The 16739-nt window shown below is 42.8% G+C and overlaps 1 protein-coding gene across 1 annotated transcript in view; it reads right to left on the bottom strand.

Moving 5' to 3' along the window:
• Positions 1-586: 586 nt before the first annotated feature.
• SUCNR1 (succinate receptor 1) overlaps positions 587-16739 on the bottom strand; it is a 40496-nt gene continuing 24343 nt past the window's right edge. The window contains exon 2 of the mRNA XM_029617258.1: positions 587-3686. Coding sequence (XP_029473118.1) covers positions 2733-3686 — 954 coding nt within the window. The 3' untranslated portion in view covers positions 587-2732. The remainder of the gene's footprint in view (positions 3687-16739) is intronic.

Here is a 16739-nt window from a genome sequence, read left to right as displayed (position 1 = left end):
CAATAAATATGCATGAGATACATTTGCATAGCATGTAAACTCAGTATATACAAATTTATCTCATGCATATTCATTGTGAATAGCCTGAAAATCCAACTGTGGGGTTCCCAGGATAGGTTTGGGAAGCCCTACATTAGAGGGTCTAGGTGAACTTGATTAAAACTGGGTACACTGGTGAAGATATCGGCAAATTAGTAATTCCAAATACTCATGCAAATATTTTCAAAATGGTACATGTGCATATTTCATAAAATACCTGCCTCTATGTTTAATTCTGGGTGTTTATTCATGCAGTGTGACAATTATTTCACACATTAAATAATATGCACATATGTTTACAAAATGGGTAAAGAAAGTATGAGGCCAAAATTCAGCCGTTAAGTGGCTTGGCTAGTTAGCAGGATAAATGTATCCAGCAAAGTAGCAGCACATATGTTTATCTGGATAACTTTAGGACAACTCTATGGCGTAACCAGGGTTAGCAGCATAACTTATGTAGCTAACTCCACTCCTTCCCAAAATGCCTCCCACCCGCCCTCGGGACACCCTGACTTATGCAGCTAAATTCTACCCGCATACAGCATATTGCTGGTTAGCCATTTAGTCCTTAACAAATAAACACTAGTGCATACAATTAACATTGGCACTTCATTCCCTCTAGAGTTCCACAAGGCTCTTCACTTTCTGCTTTACAATATATATCTTCTTCCACGCTGTCATCTTCTCTCTGGTCTGGGAGATTTTAGAATTTACACTGATGATATACAATTCTTCATTCCTTACATTGTTTCTTGGGGAAAAAAACATATCTTTGGTCAATCTTTGTATAAAATCCATGAACATTTGCTATTTCATAATCGTTTAAAATTGAATTTGTTTAAAACTGAAGTTATAATTTAACAACCAGTCCAAATTCATCACATTTCCCTCCTGGCATTTTGAAAGTTGATGGTCATTCAATTTCAATTACACAAAAGGCTCTAAATCTTGGTGTAACCCTAGACGCTCAATTACTGATGAATCATCAGATATCTGCAGTTGTTAAGTCTTCTTTCTTTAAAATTCAGTTACTAAAGCAGCTAAAACCACACCTTGCAAAGATAATTTTCACTCTGCTCTACCATCACTGATTCTTACTGGTTTAGATTACACAATGCTCTTTATATTGGTCTCTCAACTAATTCTAACCACCCACTTCAACTAATTCAGAATTCAGCTGCCCGTATATTAATGAATTCTACCTGTTGTGAGCATATCACGCCTATCCTTCACTCTTTACACTGGTTACCTGTATGTTTGTGTATACAATACAAAATTATCTCCATGATTCACAACCTAATTCACAATAACTGTTCTATCTGGTTATGATCATCACTACACATTTATAAACCTAACAGACATCTACGCTCAGTAAACAAAAACGTCTTAGATATCCCTACCACTAAAATTGCCAGACTTAACCTCACCAGAAAGCATGCCTTCTCATGCACTGGCCCAACACTCTGGAATAATTTACCCGAGTCCCTTCGACTAACATCAGATATCAAAGAGTTTAAGAAAAATCTGAAAACCTACCTGTTCAGAAAAGCATTTGAATGACTCAGGTATCTATATTTTTCATCGCATTACTATCGGAGGCATGTCTTTACTGAAATTGAGGCTCTGTCCATTGTTACTTATTTTAATTTCTTTTATACTGTACGATGTTATATGTCATGCTGTCTTGATGAATGTAATATTGTAAACTGCCCTGGCCAATTCTAATTGAAAATGTGGCATACAAGAATTTTAAAAAATAAATTCTAAATGGATTTTGAATATTGTCTTCATGTTTTACTGTATTGGAAATATACAGGCATACTGAAATATATGCACAAACTGTTGGAGCAGAAATAGATGGTAATTTATAACCTGTGCAGCTCCTGCTGCATAGAGTACAAAATGCCAGTGTTAATCTCCGAACATTCACTTATGCGTGTAAATGTTGTACCACCAGTAAGTTTGAACGTTGGGTTCCCTGTGGGCTGGGTATATAAAGTTTATTTGCAGCTATTATACATTCTGACACAATTTACCTCAGTTTCATTTTAGTTCAAATAGTCTGGCTGCCTAACTGAGAAAAAACATATACCAATATGTCTTAGCATAAAAAAAAAAGATAAAAAATCAGCAAATCACTGGGGAAAGATGTGCAAATCAATAGCAGTGCTGAATCCTGTTTGAACATATCAAATCTAACAAGGAAATATAAACGACCAGCAACCTCGCTTCAGGGTGATTTAGCTCTATTACCGTAAATTAGTCCTAACGTCCAAAGTTTTGCCTAAAAGGAACATTTTCTGTTTGCAGAATATAACAATGGTATAGCACGTGCTGCATTTCTGAAAGACTCACAAGGCGGCGAGGTTTAACACAACCTTTCTGCGTTCTAGTATTTTCATTGCTGTAGCATATTTACACAAAACAAAATTGGCAAATAAACAGTTCCCATGTATTGTGCTTCCTTTTATCAATATTGTGCAAGGATTACTTAAGAAAACATGCTTTGCACTTTGGTCACAGGCACAAAGTAGAGCAAACAGTCTTAAACTACTAGTACTGCATGCAGTAAAGCTACCTACACAGAACCCATAGGTCAGTGCAATAAAGGATGACTCGCTCTATTATACCTGGGTGTTTAATTTAAAACAGACACACCGCTGTTTCCTGAGAAAGGAATCTGTCTTGTCAGATCATATGCAGTAGGATTTCATTGTCTGTGAGGCTTGCCTTACTTTAGTTATCAGCATGTCTCTGAAATTATCACCCATTAAGAAGTAAAAAACAGGGTTAATCACACTATTCATGAATGCCAGAGGCCTGGAGATAATATACACTGAGTTTATGATGCTTTTGGTACATTCAGATATTTTCCAAGATTCCATCCGGGAGGCGATCCTGACATTTCGCATGATGTGATATGGTGTAAAAAGACATGAGAAAATAATCATTGCCAGAATGACTAACGTGAGAGGCTTTTCAAGGGGAACCGTAGTGGTGAGCTGCTCATTCCTTTTCCTAAGAAAGATGACCATTTTCATGTAAAAGAAGCACATGACACACAGGGGAATGAGAAATCCTATAAAAGTAAGACACATACTAAAGGCCAAACTTTGGTACGGATCTCCGGAGCCTGCATAGTTGCCACATTTCCCATCATTGTAAGAATTGTTAGGTCCTATAAAGGTAAGTATAGGTAGTATTTCGAGGGTGACTATGACCCATATGGCAACTGAGATTATGAGAGCCAGACGCTTCTTCTGCAGAAGGTGTTCCTTGAAAGGATGCTTAATAAGCATGTACCGGTCAATACTGATGAATGTGAGAAAGAGGATGCTTGTGTACAGATTTGCATGGAGCAGGTATCGGTTGGTTTTACACATAATAGCCCCATATATCCAGTTTTCATTGCTATAACTCTGAATTAACATCGGAAGTGTGCAAAGGAAGGCAAGGTCTGACAAACATAGGTTGAAAAGATAGATGTTGCCAGATGACCACTTTCTCATGCAGAAGATGTAGCCAAAAATAACAATGCTGTTTCCGAGCATACCAAGAATGAATTCAAAAGTATATAGGATAGACAGGTAATATTTTTCAAGCAGCTGATCCACTTTCAAGCAGGAGTCTTCTGTATTGTTCCCATCCTGGAAATTGAAAAAAAAAAAATGAAATCAGTTAAATAATGTTTTTTTTTTTTTTAAGTTATATTTTATTGTGTTGAAATAAAGACAAGCAAATGTGAACAACAGAACAGCAAATGTCAAACATAATGTCCTTCAACATTTTCAAACGTAATAAACATCCCTCACCCCCATTCCCCCCCCAACCCCCCCCCCCCCGTTCCCAAAGCCGCCCACCCCCCCACCATGAGTTCCAGTAAAAGGACATATAAGCAAGTTCCACGTGAAGCATACCGCTGCTGATGGATGGACAGTTACTCTGTTAGGTCTCTGATGTCGAAGAGGGTAGACATCGCAAGTGGATATGACTAATCAGTAGCCGATTTTTCCCAGTCCAGAAAGGGTGTCCAAGTATCCCGAAATAGGGGTAAAGTTCTGTGCAATTCCGCTGTGATTGCCGCCATCCGGCATAGATAATGTACTTTTTGCTGTACCCGTGTAAGTGCAGGGAGCACTGGCTGCTTCCAATGTTGTGCGATAACCATCCGTGTAGCAATAAAAACCTGTTGACATAATAAGGCTTGGTGCTTGGTCAATTCTTTATGCGGTAAGCCAATTAGCATGAACCCGGCGTTTAGTATGTCAGGTACGTGTAGAACCTGTTCCAACCAGTGTGCCACCTGGTACCACATAGAATGTACCAGGGGACAAGACCACCACATATGCATATAAGTGCCAGGGCTGCCACAGTTACGCCAACACAGAGCACTGAGGGTGGGGTAGCGCTTATGGAGAATATGAGGAGTCAAATACCACCTAGTAAGCATCTTGTAACAATTCTCCTGCATATTCGCTGAAACAGAGCACTTTTTTACTGCAGTGTACATATGTAACCATTCCTCAGCTGTAATGGCCCGCTCCAGGTCCTGCTCCCAAGCTTTAGTATGGGGGAAACTCTCATCTGCACCCTCGGACAAGAGGACATATAATTTAGAAACCATTCCCCGCTTTTTATCTGCATCATCACAATAGTGTTCAAATAAAGTTTTACCCTGTACTATGGAAGAATATACAGATGCACTTTGAATAAAGTGGGAGATTTGACAACCTGTAAGAAAGTCTGTGGCAGGTAGCTGGTATGCACTCTGAAGTTGAGGCCAAGTCAAAGCGGAGCCACCCCCCAAGAATTGCTCAATTTTGAGTAGACCTCTAGCTTGCCAACCCCTGAAAGAAGGACTATGATGCCCGGCGGGGAAATTGGTTAAATGGGTAATATTAGTAGAATAAAAATACAGGTGGGTGCCTATAATTTGCTGCTTCCACTTATCCCATAATCGCATGGTAGTGTTAATGGATGGAGATAAAGCAGCCACAGAAACCCAAGTAGTACGTGGCTGCCAGGCCAGAGCTGCTAGGGGCATGTTCCCCAATATACAGTCGGCAAAAGTAACCCATTGTTTGGCTGTAGTCACCCTATGGCAATCTGTAATCACCAGTAGCTGGGCCGCCGCATAGTATTTTGCTAGATGAGGCACTCCAAGACCACCCCTGTCCCTCGGTAAATACAACAAACGGCGGGAGATTCTTGGGGGTCGCCTGCACCAAATGAAGTCATATAAAATCTTCTGCCATGACTTCAACAGGGCAGAGCTGAGATGAATAGACAACGTAATAAACAGATATAAAAATCGAGGTAAGATGTTCATTTTTACAATGGCTATACGCCCCATCCACGAATGCTGACCCCGATCCCAAGTCTGCAAGTCTTTCCTTATTTTACCTAGAAGAGGCGTGTAATTGAGGTTGTATAAATCATCAATGTCAGCCCCAATATGCACCCCAAGATATTTAATAGCGCTTTTTGCTATCTTAAATGGAAATTGTCGGTGCAATTCCTGGAGAGTACTTGGGTCAATTGATATATTAAGGATCTCGGATTTATCTAGATTGATTTTAAAACCAGAAACCGCACTAAAGGATGCAATCTCCGATGTAATTTCCCGGAGGGAGGTGTCAGGATTGGTGATAGTCATGAGAATATCGTCCGCAAAAAGAGACAATTTCAGGTGCATATCCCCTAGTCCGACACCTGTAATTTGAGCAGAGTTGCGGACCCGCGTTGTAAAAGGCTCCAAAAAGAGAGCAAACAATAAGGGCGATAGCGGGCACCCCTGTCGAGTCCCGCGCTGTACCGGAAACTCATTCCCATATCCCCCATTAACCTTTATGCGCGCTGTGGGAAGATGGTATAGTACCCGGAGCCACTGCAAATACATGGGCCCAAAATCCATTTTTTCCAGAGTGGCAAACAAGAACTCCCAATGCACAAGATCAAATGCCTTTTCTGCGTCTATTGCCAGGAACAACAAGGGCGTGTTCTGCTTCTTAGCCCACCACAGTATGTCAGTGACCTTACGCACATTGTCTGCCACCATTCGTTGAGGTATAAACCCTACTTGATCCCGGTGGACCAACCCCGGGAGAACTATATTAAGACGCGCTGCGAGCACCCTCGCCAGTATCTTCAGGTCAAGGTTAATGAGGGATATTGGTCTATATTTATTTATTTATTTATTTTTGGTTTTATATACCGGAAGTTCCTGTATACAATACATATCACTCCGGTTCACATTTAACAAAGATAACTATCGCCGGGGAGGCGGTTTACATGGAACATATCGAATATAATGAACGGATAATAATCAAAGTACAATCTATTATGAAACCACTAAGATCAACTTAGAAAACAACTTGAAACATATAACTGACGCAATATGAACATTACAATATTGCTGTAAGACAAGGCTGGATGTTTGTTCTTCTTGCTTTTAGCTCTCTGGGAAAGCTTGATGGAAAGCCAAGTCTTGAGTTTCACTTTGAAAGTAGTATGGCACGGTTCAAGGCGGAGGTCCGGTGGTAGTGAGTTCCAGAGAGACGGGCCCGCTGTGGATAGAGCGCGTTTCCTCAGGGTAGATTTTGCTGGTTGGGTGATCATTCTGTTCTGGTATGCCCTTCTGGTTGGTTTGTTAGAAGAGTGTAGTTGAAGCTGGAAAGTTAAGTTGAGTGGGGAGATGTTATGTAGTGCCTTGTGAATCAACATGCAAGTCTTGAACTGAATCCTATATTTGATGGGAAGCCAGTGGAGATGCTGGAGGATTGGGGTGATATGGTCCCTTTTTTTGGCATTGGTAAGGATCCTTGCAGTAGCATTCAGAACCATCTGGAGTGGTTTGGTAGTGTATGCTGGAAGGCCCTGCAGGAGTGAATTACAGTAGTCTAATTTAGTAAGAATGATGACTTGGAGTACTGTGCAGAAATCCCTGTAGAGTAGAAGGGGCTTTAGTTTCTTTAGCACTTGTAATTTAAAAAAGCATTCTTTTGTAGTGTTATTTATGAATTTATTGAGGCTGAGTCTGTTGTCTAGTAGTACTCCCAGATCCCTGACTTGAGGTGCGGTGGCATATCCTGAGGTGTCTGGAGAGTTGCTGGATGTTGGCGGGGTAGATTGATCCGGTGCTATTATGAGAATTTCCGTTTTTTTGGTGTTTAGCACCAGGTTGAGGCTGGTTAGAAGATCGTTGATGGATGAGAGGCATTTTTTCCAGTAGGCCATGGTTTTGTGTATGGTCTCCGTGATAGGGATGAGAATTTGAATGTCATCCGCATATAAGAAATGGGTGAGCTTGAGGTTAGTAAGTAGATGGCAGAGTGGGAGAAGGTAAATGTTGAAGAGGGTGGGGGAGAGTGATGATCCTTGTGGTACCCCCATCTTGACTTGGATGGGGTGAGATTCCTTGTTGTTTATCTTAACTTTGTATGTTCTGTTCTCTAGGAAGGACTTAAACTAGTTGAGAGCTGCTCCAGTGATGCCGATGTCTGTTAGTTGTTGTAGTAGGCTAGGGTGGTTCACGGTGTCGAACGCTGAGGAAAGATCCAGCAGCGCGAGGAGACAAGGTTGTCCTTTTTCGAGATTGAAGATAATGGTGTCTGTTAGAGTGGCTAATAAGGATTCGGTGCTCTTTTTCTTTCGGAATCCATATTGGTTATTGGTGAGGATATTGTTGGCGTCAAGGAATTCAGAAAGTTGTCTGTTGACAATTTTCTCCATAATTTTAGCTAGCATAGGGAGGTTAGCTATGGGTCTATAGTTAGCCAGATCTGTAGTAGGAAGGTTGGGTTTTTTGAGGAGAGGTTTGAGCATTGCTAACTTGAGTTGGTCAGGGACTTGGCCTTGGGCGAGGGAGCAGTTAATGATATCGGCAACTGGCTTGGCAATGATGTCATGGATTGAGCTCAGCAGGTTTGATGGTATATGGTCTAAGGGGTGAGAGGACGGTTTTATCTTCTTAATGATATTTGCTATTTCTAAGGTGGACGTGGGTTCAAGCGATTCGAGCACTGCTGTGTGTGTGTTGGGTTGAGAAGCGGTTGCTGTATCTGATTGCTGGCTGTGGTTGCTTGCGAAGCTTGTGTGCGGCGTTGGCCCTTTGAGGGGGGCTACGAGGGCTGTGATTTTGTTGTCGAAAAAGTCGGCAAGTTCACTGGCTTTTTTTAGAGCTTGGTCATCTGGGATGTTTGGTCCGGGAGGTTTAGTGAGGGCTGAGACATAAGAGAAGAGTGCTCTTGAATCAAATGAGAAGTGGTGTATCTTTTTGGAGAAAAATTCTCTTTTTGTTTTGTTGATTTCGTTTCTGTAGGTGTTGAGGCATGATTTGTAGTTGAGTAGCGTTGTTGTAGATGGGCTTTTACGCCATTGGCTTTCCTTGCTTCTAAGCTCGTGTTTACGAGACTTTAGTTCTGTGGAGAACCAGGGTTTCCTGTTGTCTTTGTCCGGGTTGATAGACTTTGTTGTCAAGGGACATACTTGATCTGCAACCTTGTTGGTGATGTTGAGCCATAATGAGGTTGCTGAGTTAGCGTCAGTGAGGTCCAGATTCATTAGTTCTTTGGCTAGGTGTTTACTTAGGTGATCACCTGAGCACTGTTTCCTGACTGAGATGTTAATTGTTTGGGTTGTTAGGGGAAGAGGCTCAAGGATCTTTAACGTTAAAGAGATGACTCGGTGGTCAGTCCAAGGAACCGCAAGGCAGGTTGGGGTGGAGTGGGATGAAAGACCTTCGTTTATAAAGATCAGGTCTAAGGTATGACCAGCTTTGTGGGTAGATTCTGTCACAATTTGTCTGAAACCCATATGGTTGAGGGAGGAGAGAAGGGTTTTGCAGTTGGAGGAATGAGGTTGGACATCCACGTGGAGGTTGAAGTCTCCCATCAAGATAGCTGGTTTTCCTGAATTTAAGTGTTTTGCTGTTAGTTCTATGATAGGGGAAGGGTCTGATTCCAAAAGACCGGGAGGAGCGTAGATTAAGGCGATAGTCAGATGTTTAGAGTTGAATAAAGCGAATTCCATATTGGCTATGGTATTGGATGTCTGCAATGTCAGACCTAGTGGTTTTTTGGTTGCTAAGAGGAGGCCTCCTCCTCTTTTTTTGCGTCTGGGTATGGGCAGTATGTCGTAGGTCTGGATAGGAAGCTGGTTGATTAGAGTTGTGTCAGTTGGTTTTAACCAGGTTTCCCTCTATAGGAACTACATTGATTGGGATCCCTGCCAGGTTTTGCTAGCACTGTAATACCTGCTGTATTCGTGTGCGGGGGTAGAAAAACCCCCTCCCGCAGACTATTAAAATAAGTCACCAAAGGCGTAAGGAGGGATGTGCTGCACCTCTTATAATACACTCCAGAGAAGCCGTCGAGACCCGGGGCTTTGCCAGCCTTCAGGTCTCGAATGGTCGCCTGAACCTCCGCCAGGTTGATCTGTTCGTCAAGAGCGCCCCGCTGTGCTGATGTAAGGCCTGGTAATAGTAAGTCCTGAAGATACTGCCCAATGGACTGTGCAGAGATAGATTCATCTTTTTTATAAAGAGTCTCGTAAAATTTGGCAAAACACTCCCTAATCTCTGCGGAGGAAGTGACATACTTCCCCTCTGGGTTCTTTATCTTGGCGATATTGTTCTGAATAGTACGCTGTTTCAGCTGGCGTGCCAAGATGCGGCCTGCTTTATTGGATCCCTCAAAGAATTTCTGGTTAGTGCGCTCCAGGGCGTGGGCAACCCAAGCTGCATCCAGTATATGCAGTTCTGTGCGTACCGCATTCAGCTGTCTTAACAAATCAGGGTTTAGGGAGTATGTATGCTGACGGGCCAGCCTACTCAGCTTGCCGAGGAGCTCTGTTCTGCGCTGCTCTCTTTTTTTTTTCCCAGCAGTGGCAAGTGCTATGAGCTTCCCTCGTATAACTAATTTAGAGCATTCCCACAGGGACCCCGCCGCTGCTATGGAACCAGTGTTCTGCTGGAAATACTCTTGAAGGTATTCATTAACTACCCGGCACTTCTCCTCATCCCCCAGTAGCTTCTCTCTCAACCTCCAATAGCGGACACCCATATCCACCGTGGAGAGTGTCAACGTCACCCAGACCGGTGCGTGGTCAGACCACGTGATGTCTCCAATCCCCACATCCAGGACCTGGTTTTGCAGCCCCTTATCTACTAGAAAAAAGTCAATCCTGGAGTAGGATGTGTGTGGGTGGGAGAAAAAAGTGTACATTCTAGAAAAGGGGTTTCGCGAGCGCCATATATCTACTAAACCCCATAAAGAGATCACATTTGCTAACTCAGAAGAGGCAGCCCAGCTACCGGATTTGGTGCGCTGTGAAGTATCCATTCTCGGATTACGAACCAAATTATGATCACCCCCCCACAGTACCTGGCCTTCTATATAGTGGTTCAGTTTATCCACTAGAGTGCGTAAAAAGCACCCTTGCTCCTTATTAGGGGCATAAATATTAATGAGCGTGTAAACTTGCTGATCCAGCTTTATCTTTAAGAAAAGATACCTCCCACTGGGGTCCGCTATATGAGACAAGTAGGTAAACGTGAGGGATCTGGCAATCAAGATGCCCACGCCAGCATATTTATTGCCGCGGGTGCTCGCTGCTAAATACACGTGTGGGTAACCCGCTACCTGTAATAAGCGTTCATGGCACCTGCGCAAATGTGTTTCCTGTATAAAGGCTATGGAAACCTGCTGTTGCTGCAGGTCCCTCTGCAATAGTTGCCTCTTTTTGGGGGTATTAAGACCCTTAACATTAAGGGACCAAATCTTCATCGCCATTCAGGATTCCCAACTCTCCCGCAAACAGCCTGACAATGTTCCCCCCTCTCACTCCAAGCAGCCGATACAGAATAACATAGCAAATGATAATGGTAGTATGAACTCATGGTCCCCCTGCCCCCCCTTCCCAATTCCCCCAAACCAAATGTATCCTCGCCCTGGATACCTGAAGGCTGAGAACGTGAACACACCATAGAGCATTAAGCTCAGCCAGCTCATGATGCGCAAAGTTTATACGTATTTGTCCCGACTGTCTAATTGCATAATAAGGCAAATCCTGAGGTAGAACAGATCCTGCCGGGGACTTACGCAATGAGATGATGTCCTGCACAGGTGAGAGGTTAAGCGTTTCAAAGCCTGAAAGCTGCATGCGACGACACAGTACTGAGATCAAGCATCAGTTCTCGAACCTCTGGAGCCATGGTCATGAGGAGGTTTCTGCCTCGCCAGGCGTTTAGTATTGCCCACTCTCCGCCATCCGGGTGTAGTAGTCATCCTGAAGGGTATCTCTTCCGGCTTACTGACAGGCAGATTGTGAGGAATATTAGCTTTATTGAAATCCTCCTTTGCTTCCGCTAGGGTCTTAATGCGATACGTGATCCCCTCGATGGTGAAAATGAGCCCAAAGGGAAATGCCCAGCGGTAGCGAATTTGCTTCTCCTGCAGGACCGTTGTCGCAGCTCGCAATTCAAATCACTTTCATAGGGTGGAGGCCGCCAGGTCCGCGAAAATGCTCACTTTATGGCCTTCCCAGACCCACTCACGCTGCTTCCTGGACGCCAGGTAAATTTGCTCCTTCTCCCGAAATATCTGCATACATAGCAATATGTCCCTGGGTCGATCCCCGTTGCGGGGGCCTTGCACCCGGTGCGCTCTTTCTACATTATAGGTAATAGAAGGCCGCTCCTCTTCCGCGCTGGCTGGTTGCGCTATTTGCATAATGAAGCGAAATAATCGCACAGCCACCTCCCTGCAGTCTGTAAAATCGGGCGTTTCGGGGATTCCCCTTATGCGCAAATTATTGCGTCGTGACCTGTTTTCCAGGTCTTCTATTTTTTCTTCTAGGTTCATGCGCTCCGCTCTGCTTACTTTTTGCGATTCGCTAGTACTGTGCATGAACTCCTCCTGAGCTTCCATCCGGGTATCAAGATCATCCACCCGCCGTCCCATCGATGCCAGATCCTCCTTAACGTCCGCTATGAGGGATTGGAGTTCTTGTTTGTGTTGCCGCATATCTGCGCGTAGCTCAATGAACCACTCCCGTATTTCAGAGCGCGAAGGTAAATCATGTAAGGACTGTGGTGCCTCGTGGTCGGGCTCGGGTGCCACTTCCCCCTCAGCGGCCTGCTCTGTTACAGGGGCGCCGTCGGCAGTATCCAATTTCTCATATGAGAATTGTTTTAAGTTCACAGGTTTTCTCTTCCCCGCCATCTCTAGCCGTCGGGGCAATGGGATCGCCGATTAGCGCTGAAAAAAAGAGTGCGGGTGCAGCTGTTCAGAGCTCAAATGTGCAGGGCAGAGCCGGGAGCGAATGTCTAAGCCACCATGCTCGCTGGTGACGTCATCACGTCTCCAGTTAAATAATGTTTTGAAGTCATTTTAAACATAAACTTGATTCAGACTTTCTTAATGGGTTTTCATATACACAGAAGTGTACCATAGCTTTAAGAAACAAATTTCTCAACCTTCCTTCAAGTTATACCTATATGGAAACTGCTAATGAAGAAGGACCTTAACAGACCAATTTTAAAAGGTTTAGGGGCGGGTTTTAATAGGGCTACGCGCGTAATATACGCGTGTAACCCTTTTAAATCCTCTCCTGCGCGTGCCGAGCCTATTTTGCATAGGCCTGGTGATGCGCACAAGCCCCAGGATGCGCGTATGTCACGGGGCTTGAAAAAAGGGGTGGGAAGTGGGCAGGGCAGTCCAGGGGCGGGGTGGGGGAGGGACTGAGGCCTCCAGCACAGCGGCCTTGCCGGGGGATCACGCGCCGGCACTTGGCCAGCGAGCGCAACCTACGCCTGCCCGGAGGCAGGTGCAACATAAAATAAAGGTAGGGGGGTGATTTAGGTAGGGCTGGGGGGCAGGTTAGGTAGGGGAAGGGAGGGGATGATGGGGGAAGGTGGAAGGAAAGTTCCCTCCGAGGCCGCTCTGATTTCAGAGTGGCCTCGGAGGGAACGGGGAAAGCCATCGGGGCTCCCCTAGGGCTCGGCGCACACAAGGTACACAAGTGTGCACCCCCTTGTGAGCGCCGACCCTGGTTTTTATAACATGTGCGCACATGTTATAAAATCAGGCATAGATTTGTGCTCGCTGAGTTGCGTGCACAAATCTACGCCCGCGCGTAGCTACTAAAATCTGGCCCTTAGTTTTCTTGCGACCAGCACTAAGGAGACAAACCCTCCAATGAAGGATAAACAAAAGCGAAATTTTTAAAAATGTTATCGGGTGTCAGCAAGCCGGGACTAGTGCTAATCCTCTTATGAAACCATAGAGGAAGCATGGACTTCTCATTCACCTTAAAACGACATTTTATGAGCCTTCGTATTCATGTAGAGATTGGATAATCTAGGTTCGAGCATCCTCCACCTAAGAAAAGTACTCCCTAAGGCAGGGTGATTCCTGAAACATCAGCTGATGTCGGTGTTTCTTGTTTATCCTCCCTTCTTACTTTAATGGTGCTCCTTTGGGATTTGTTACTATTTATACTTGGTTTGAACATGACTGTTTTTGAAATTTTCTTTGCATCTCAAAAACTTAAAAAAATGTCTGGGTTTAAGGTGAATATTTGAGAGGTCCACGCTTCCTCTATGGTTTCATAAGAGGATTAGCACTTGTACCCGAAAGTGTAAATTATCAATTTACATCTACCTGTTCTAGACCTCTCATGATTTTAAAGACCTCTATCATATCCCCCCTCAGCCGTCTCTTCTCCAAGCTGAACATCCCTAACCTCTTTAACCTTTTCTCATAGAGGAGGTGTTCCATCCCTTTTATAATTTTGGTCTCCCTTCTCTGTACCTTCTCCCATGCAACAACATTTTTTTTGAGATGTGGTGACCAGAATTGTACACAGTACTCAAGGTGCGGTCTCACCATGGAGCAATACAGAGGCATTATGGCATTTTCTGTTTTATTCACCATTCTCCTCCTAATAATTCCTAACCTTCTGTTTGCTTTTTTGACTGCTGCAGCACACTGAGCTGACAATTTCAATGTATTATCCACTATGATGCCTAGATCTTTTTCCTGGGTGGTAGCTCCTAATATGGAACTTCCCTACCCCCCTGCCTAGCCTTCCTTCCCTTTCCCCTCTCCATCCCGACCTCTAACCCCTACCTACTCCAAATCTTTTTATTTCATTACTTACTGCTCCTCTGAAGTAAGTTTCTGCACACCGGCCGGCTGCTGGCACGTGCTTCTTGGGATAGCAGCTAATGACCGCTGTCCCGGCCAGTCTCCTCCTCGCCCCGCCATTCCCAGCCCAGACCTCACCCCCAGACCCTCCCCTTTTTCAGGGCCTGGCACTTGTGCGTGTATTGGCAGTTACACGCATGGACAGGCATTTAGAAAATGCATGCATTGCACACATGGTCCAGCCATGTGCGTAACTGCCTGTATTTGTGTGCATGGCCCTTTGAAAATTAAAAAGTAACAATCAAATAGAAGCGATTGGTGAAATCAAGTTCAGTTTATTAGATAAAATGGTGACGATGATAGCCCGACTCTGGCCGAGTTTTGCTCATGCGAATGAGCTGCCTCAGGGGCTAGTAAAATATGAATTAAAAATATAAGTCAAACATACATAAAAAAGACATTAATATATATAAAAAAACACAAAATAAAAAGCAATACACAATAAAACATACACATCCATAAATAAACACACATAAATATATATACAATCATTAAATAAAAAATTTACAGAAGTATTCTTATTAAAAGTTTGTCTTCATATTATATTAGAAATGATTATCTATGTACCTTCAGATCTGATACAGAAATGCAGGATATATGTTAGGATGATCCTTATTAACATGCAAGAGTTTACAATTCTCTGAAAAATGGAGGTGAATATAGACATATAAAAAAGATATAGAAACATTGAATCAAACTGCAGAAATACAAAACAGTTCAAGAATCAATTACTGGGTGGCATGGTATCAAATATATGAGATTAAAAATTGGCACAATATTAGAAAAATACATTTATTAACACTGTCTCATAAGATTCATCTTACTAAAAAATAATTAAATAATATTAAACCAATAAAATGGCATATGTAAAAGCTAAAGACTACATAATTGCAATAATATATTTGTGAATATCAATCTACACATGCAATATAATCTAATATTGGATCATATGCTCAATAGGTCAAAGCATTATCATCCTTTAAAAATTTTTTTATTAAAAAACTAATTAAATTGTGCATGTAACCAACTCTGCATTGTAAAGAATGAAGGAATAGGTTTCTCGCCGCGTAATTCCAATAATTATTATGTATCAGAAATATAAATAAAAAATAGCACTCACTTGTTGCAACCAAAGCAGCTGTGTATTTTCATGCCACTGACAATGCCGAAGGAAAATACTACTATATGTCTGTTCTATTGGTGTAGCACTAAGTAATCAGACACAAAATAGTAAAAGAAACAGTGGAGAAGGATAAAAACAGGCTATTTTATATTTATACACCATAAGTAATTACCAAATGTGAAGTCTGTTTAAATAGCAGGATATCAAAAATAGCACTAAAGATTAAAAATTAGCTTTCCTTTGTATATATAATACAAGTGATTGCAAAACCTGTATTGTTTTTCTTAAGACAGGATATCGGTACTGATATAATGCAGTAACAACAAAAGGATACTAAACTAAGGGCTGGATTCATCATTCTTCGCAGAGTGATGAATCCAGCGAAAAAGGGGGTGGGCCTGCAAAAGGTCACAGTTGTTCTCACCATAGCGGTCTGATTTCGCTGGCCGCAGTTGCAACCTTTCGCACAAATAACGCCACCGTAAAAGGTCGTGATATTCACCGCGCTGCTGCCGGTGACAATGTTCCTCACATTATCGCCGGCTGCGGTGCCATGGCCAACTCCTCCCCCTCCCCACCCCGACTCCTCCCCCCTAATTTGCATTATATTGCATGTGAAAAGGCCCTAACGCACGCGATACAGCTTTAGTAAATAACCCCCTAAGTGAGTGGGAGGGTTTTCTTTCTGCTTATATTTACTTATTCACTTTAACTAAAAAAACCTCTTCAAATTTGAAACTTGAAATTTATGTGATACTCAATCATCAGAACACGGCATGTGTGCTCTCAGCATTTTCACGCCACTAACACCTCTGGAAGGAAAACCTTTGAACTATGCAGACTACTTATATAGATTTACTTTCCCACAAAAACTTGAAAGCAGGTGAACAAAGGTATTAAGTAGTGCAATTAAACAAGCCAGCTATGACATATACTGAGAAGTCTGCATCAAGATTTAGACCATCTGGTCTAAATCTTGTTTAATGGTTTTAAACTCAAAAATACATTTTTGTTCTAATCTCAGTAAAATTTTATTTAAATCACCTCCTCTCCAGTTTTTCTCGGCTATGACCGAATGTGCAACTAAAGGTTTACCTTCAATATACCTATTCACTGAACTCTTGTGTTTTATTATTCTTTTATTTAGTGGTCTGATTGTTTTACCTATGTACATTTTATTGCATGGGCAGGTAGCTGCATATACTACAACTTCACTTTTGCATGTGGTAAAACATTTTAGAAAAAATACTTTACCGGTTGTACCTATTGTGATGCTTGTTGTTTTCATATTGAATTCACAGACGCTACATTTACCGCATGGTCTATGTCCTACTGGTCTTATGTCTTTCTGTTTTAACCACTGGTAGTGT

This window comes from Rhinatrema bivittatum, chromosome 9 (genome assembly GCF_901001135.1).
Source record: "Rhinatrema bivittatum chromosome 9, aRhiBiv1.1, whole genome shotgun sequence".
Taxonomy (NCBI): domain Eukaryota; kingdom Metazoa; phylum Chordata; class Amphibia; order Gymnophiona; family Rhinatrematidae; genus Rhinatrema; species Rhinatrema bivittatum.
Note: the sequence above shows the minus strand (reverse complement) of the source record. Positions and strands in the feature narration are given on the sequence as shown.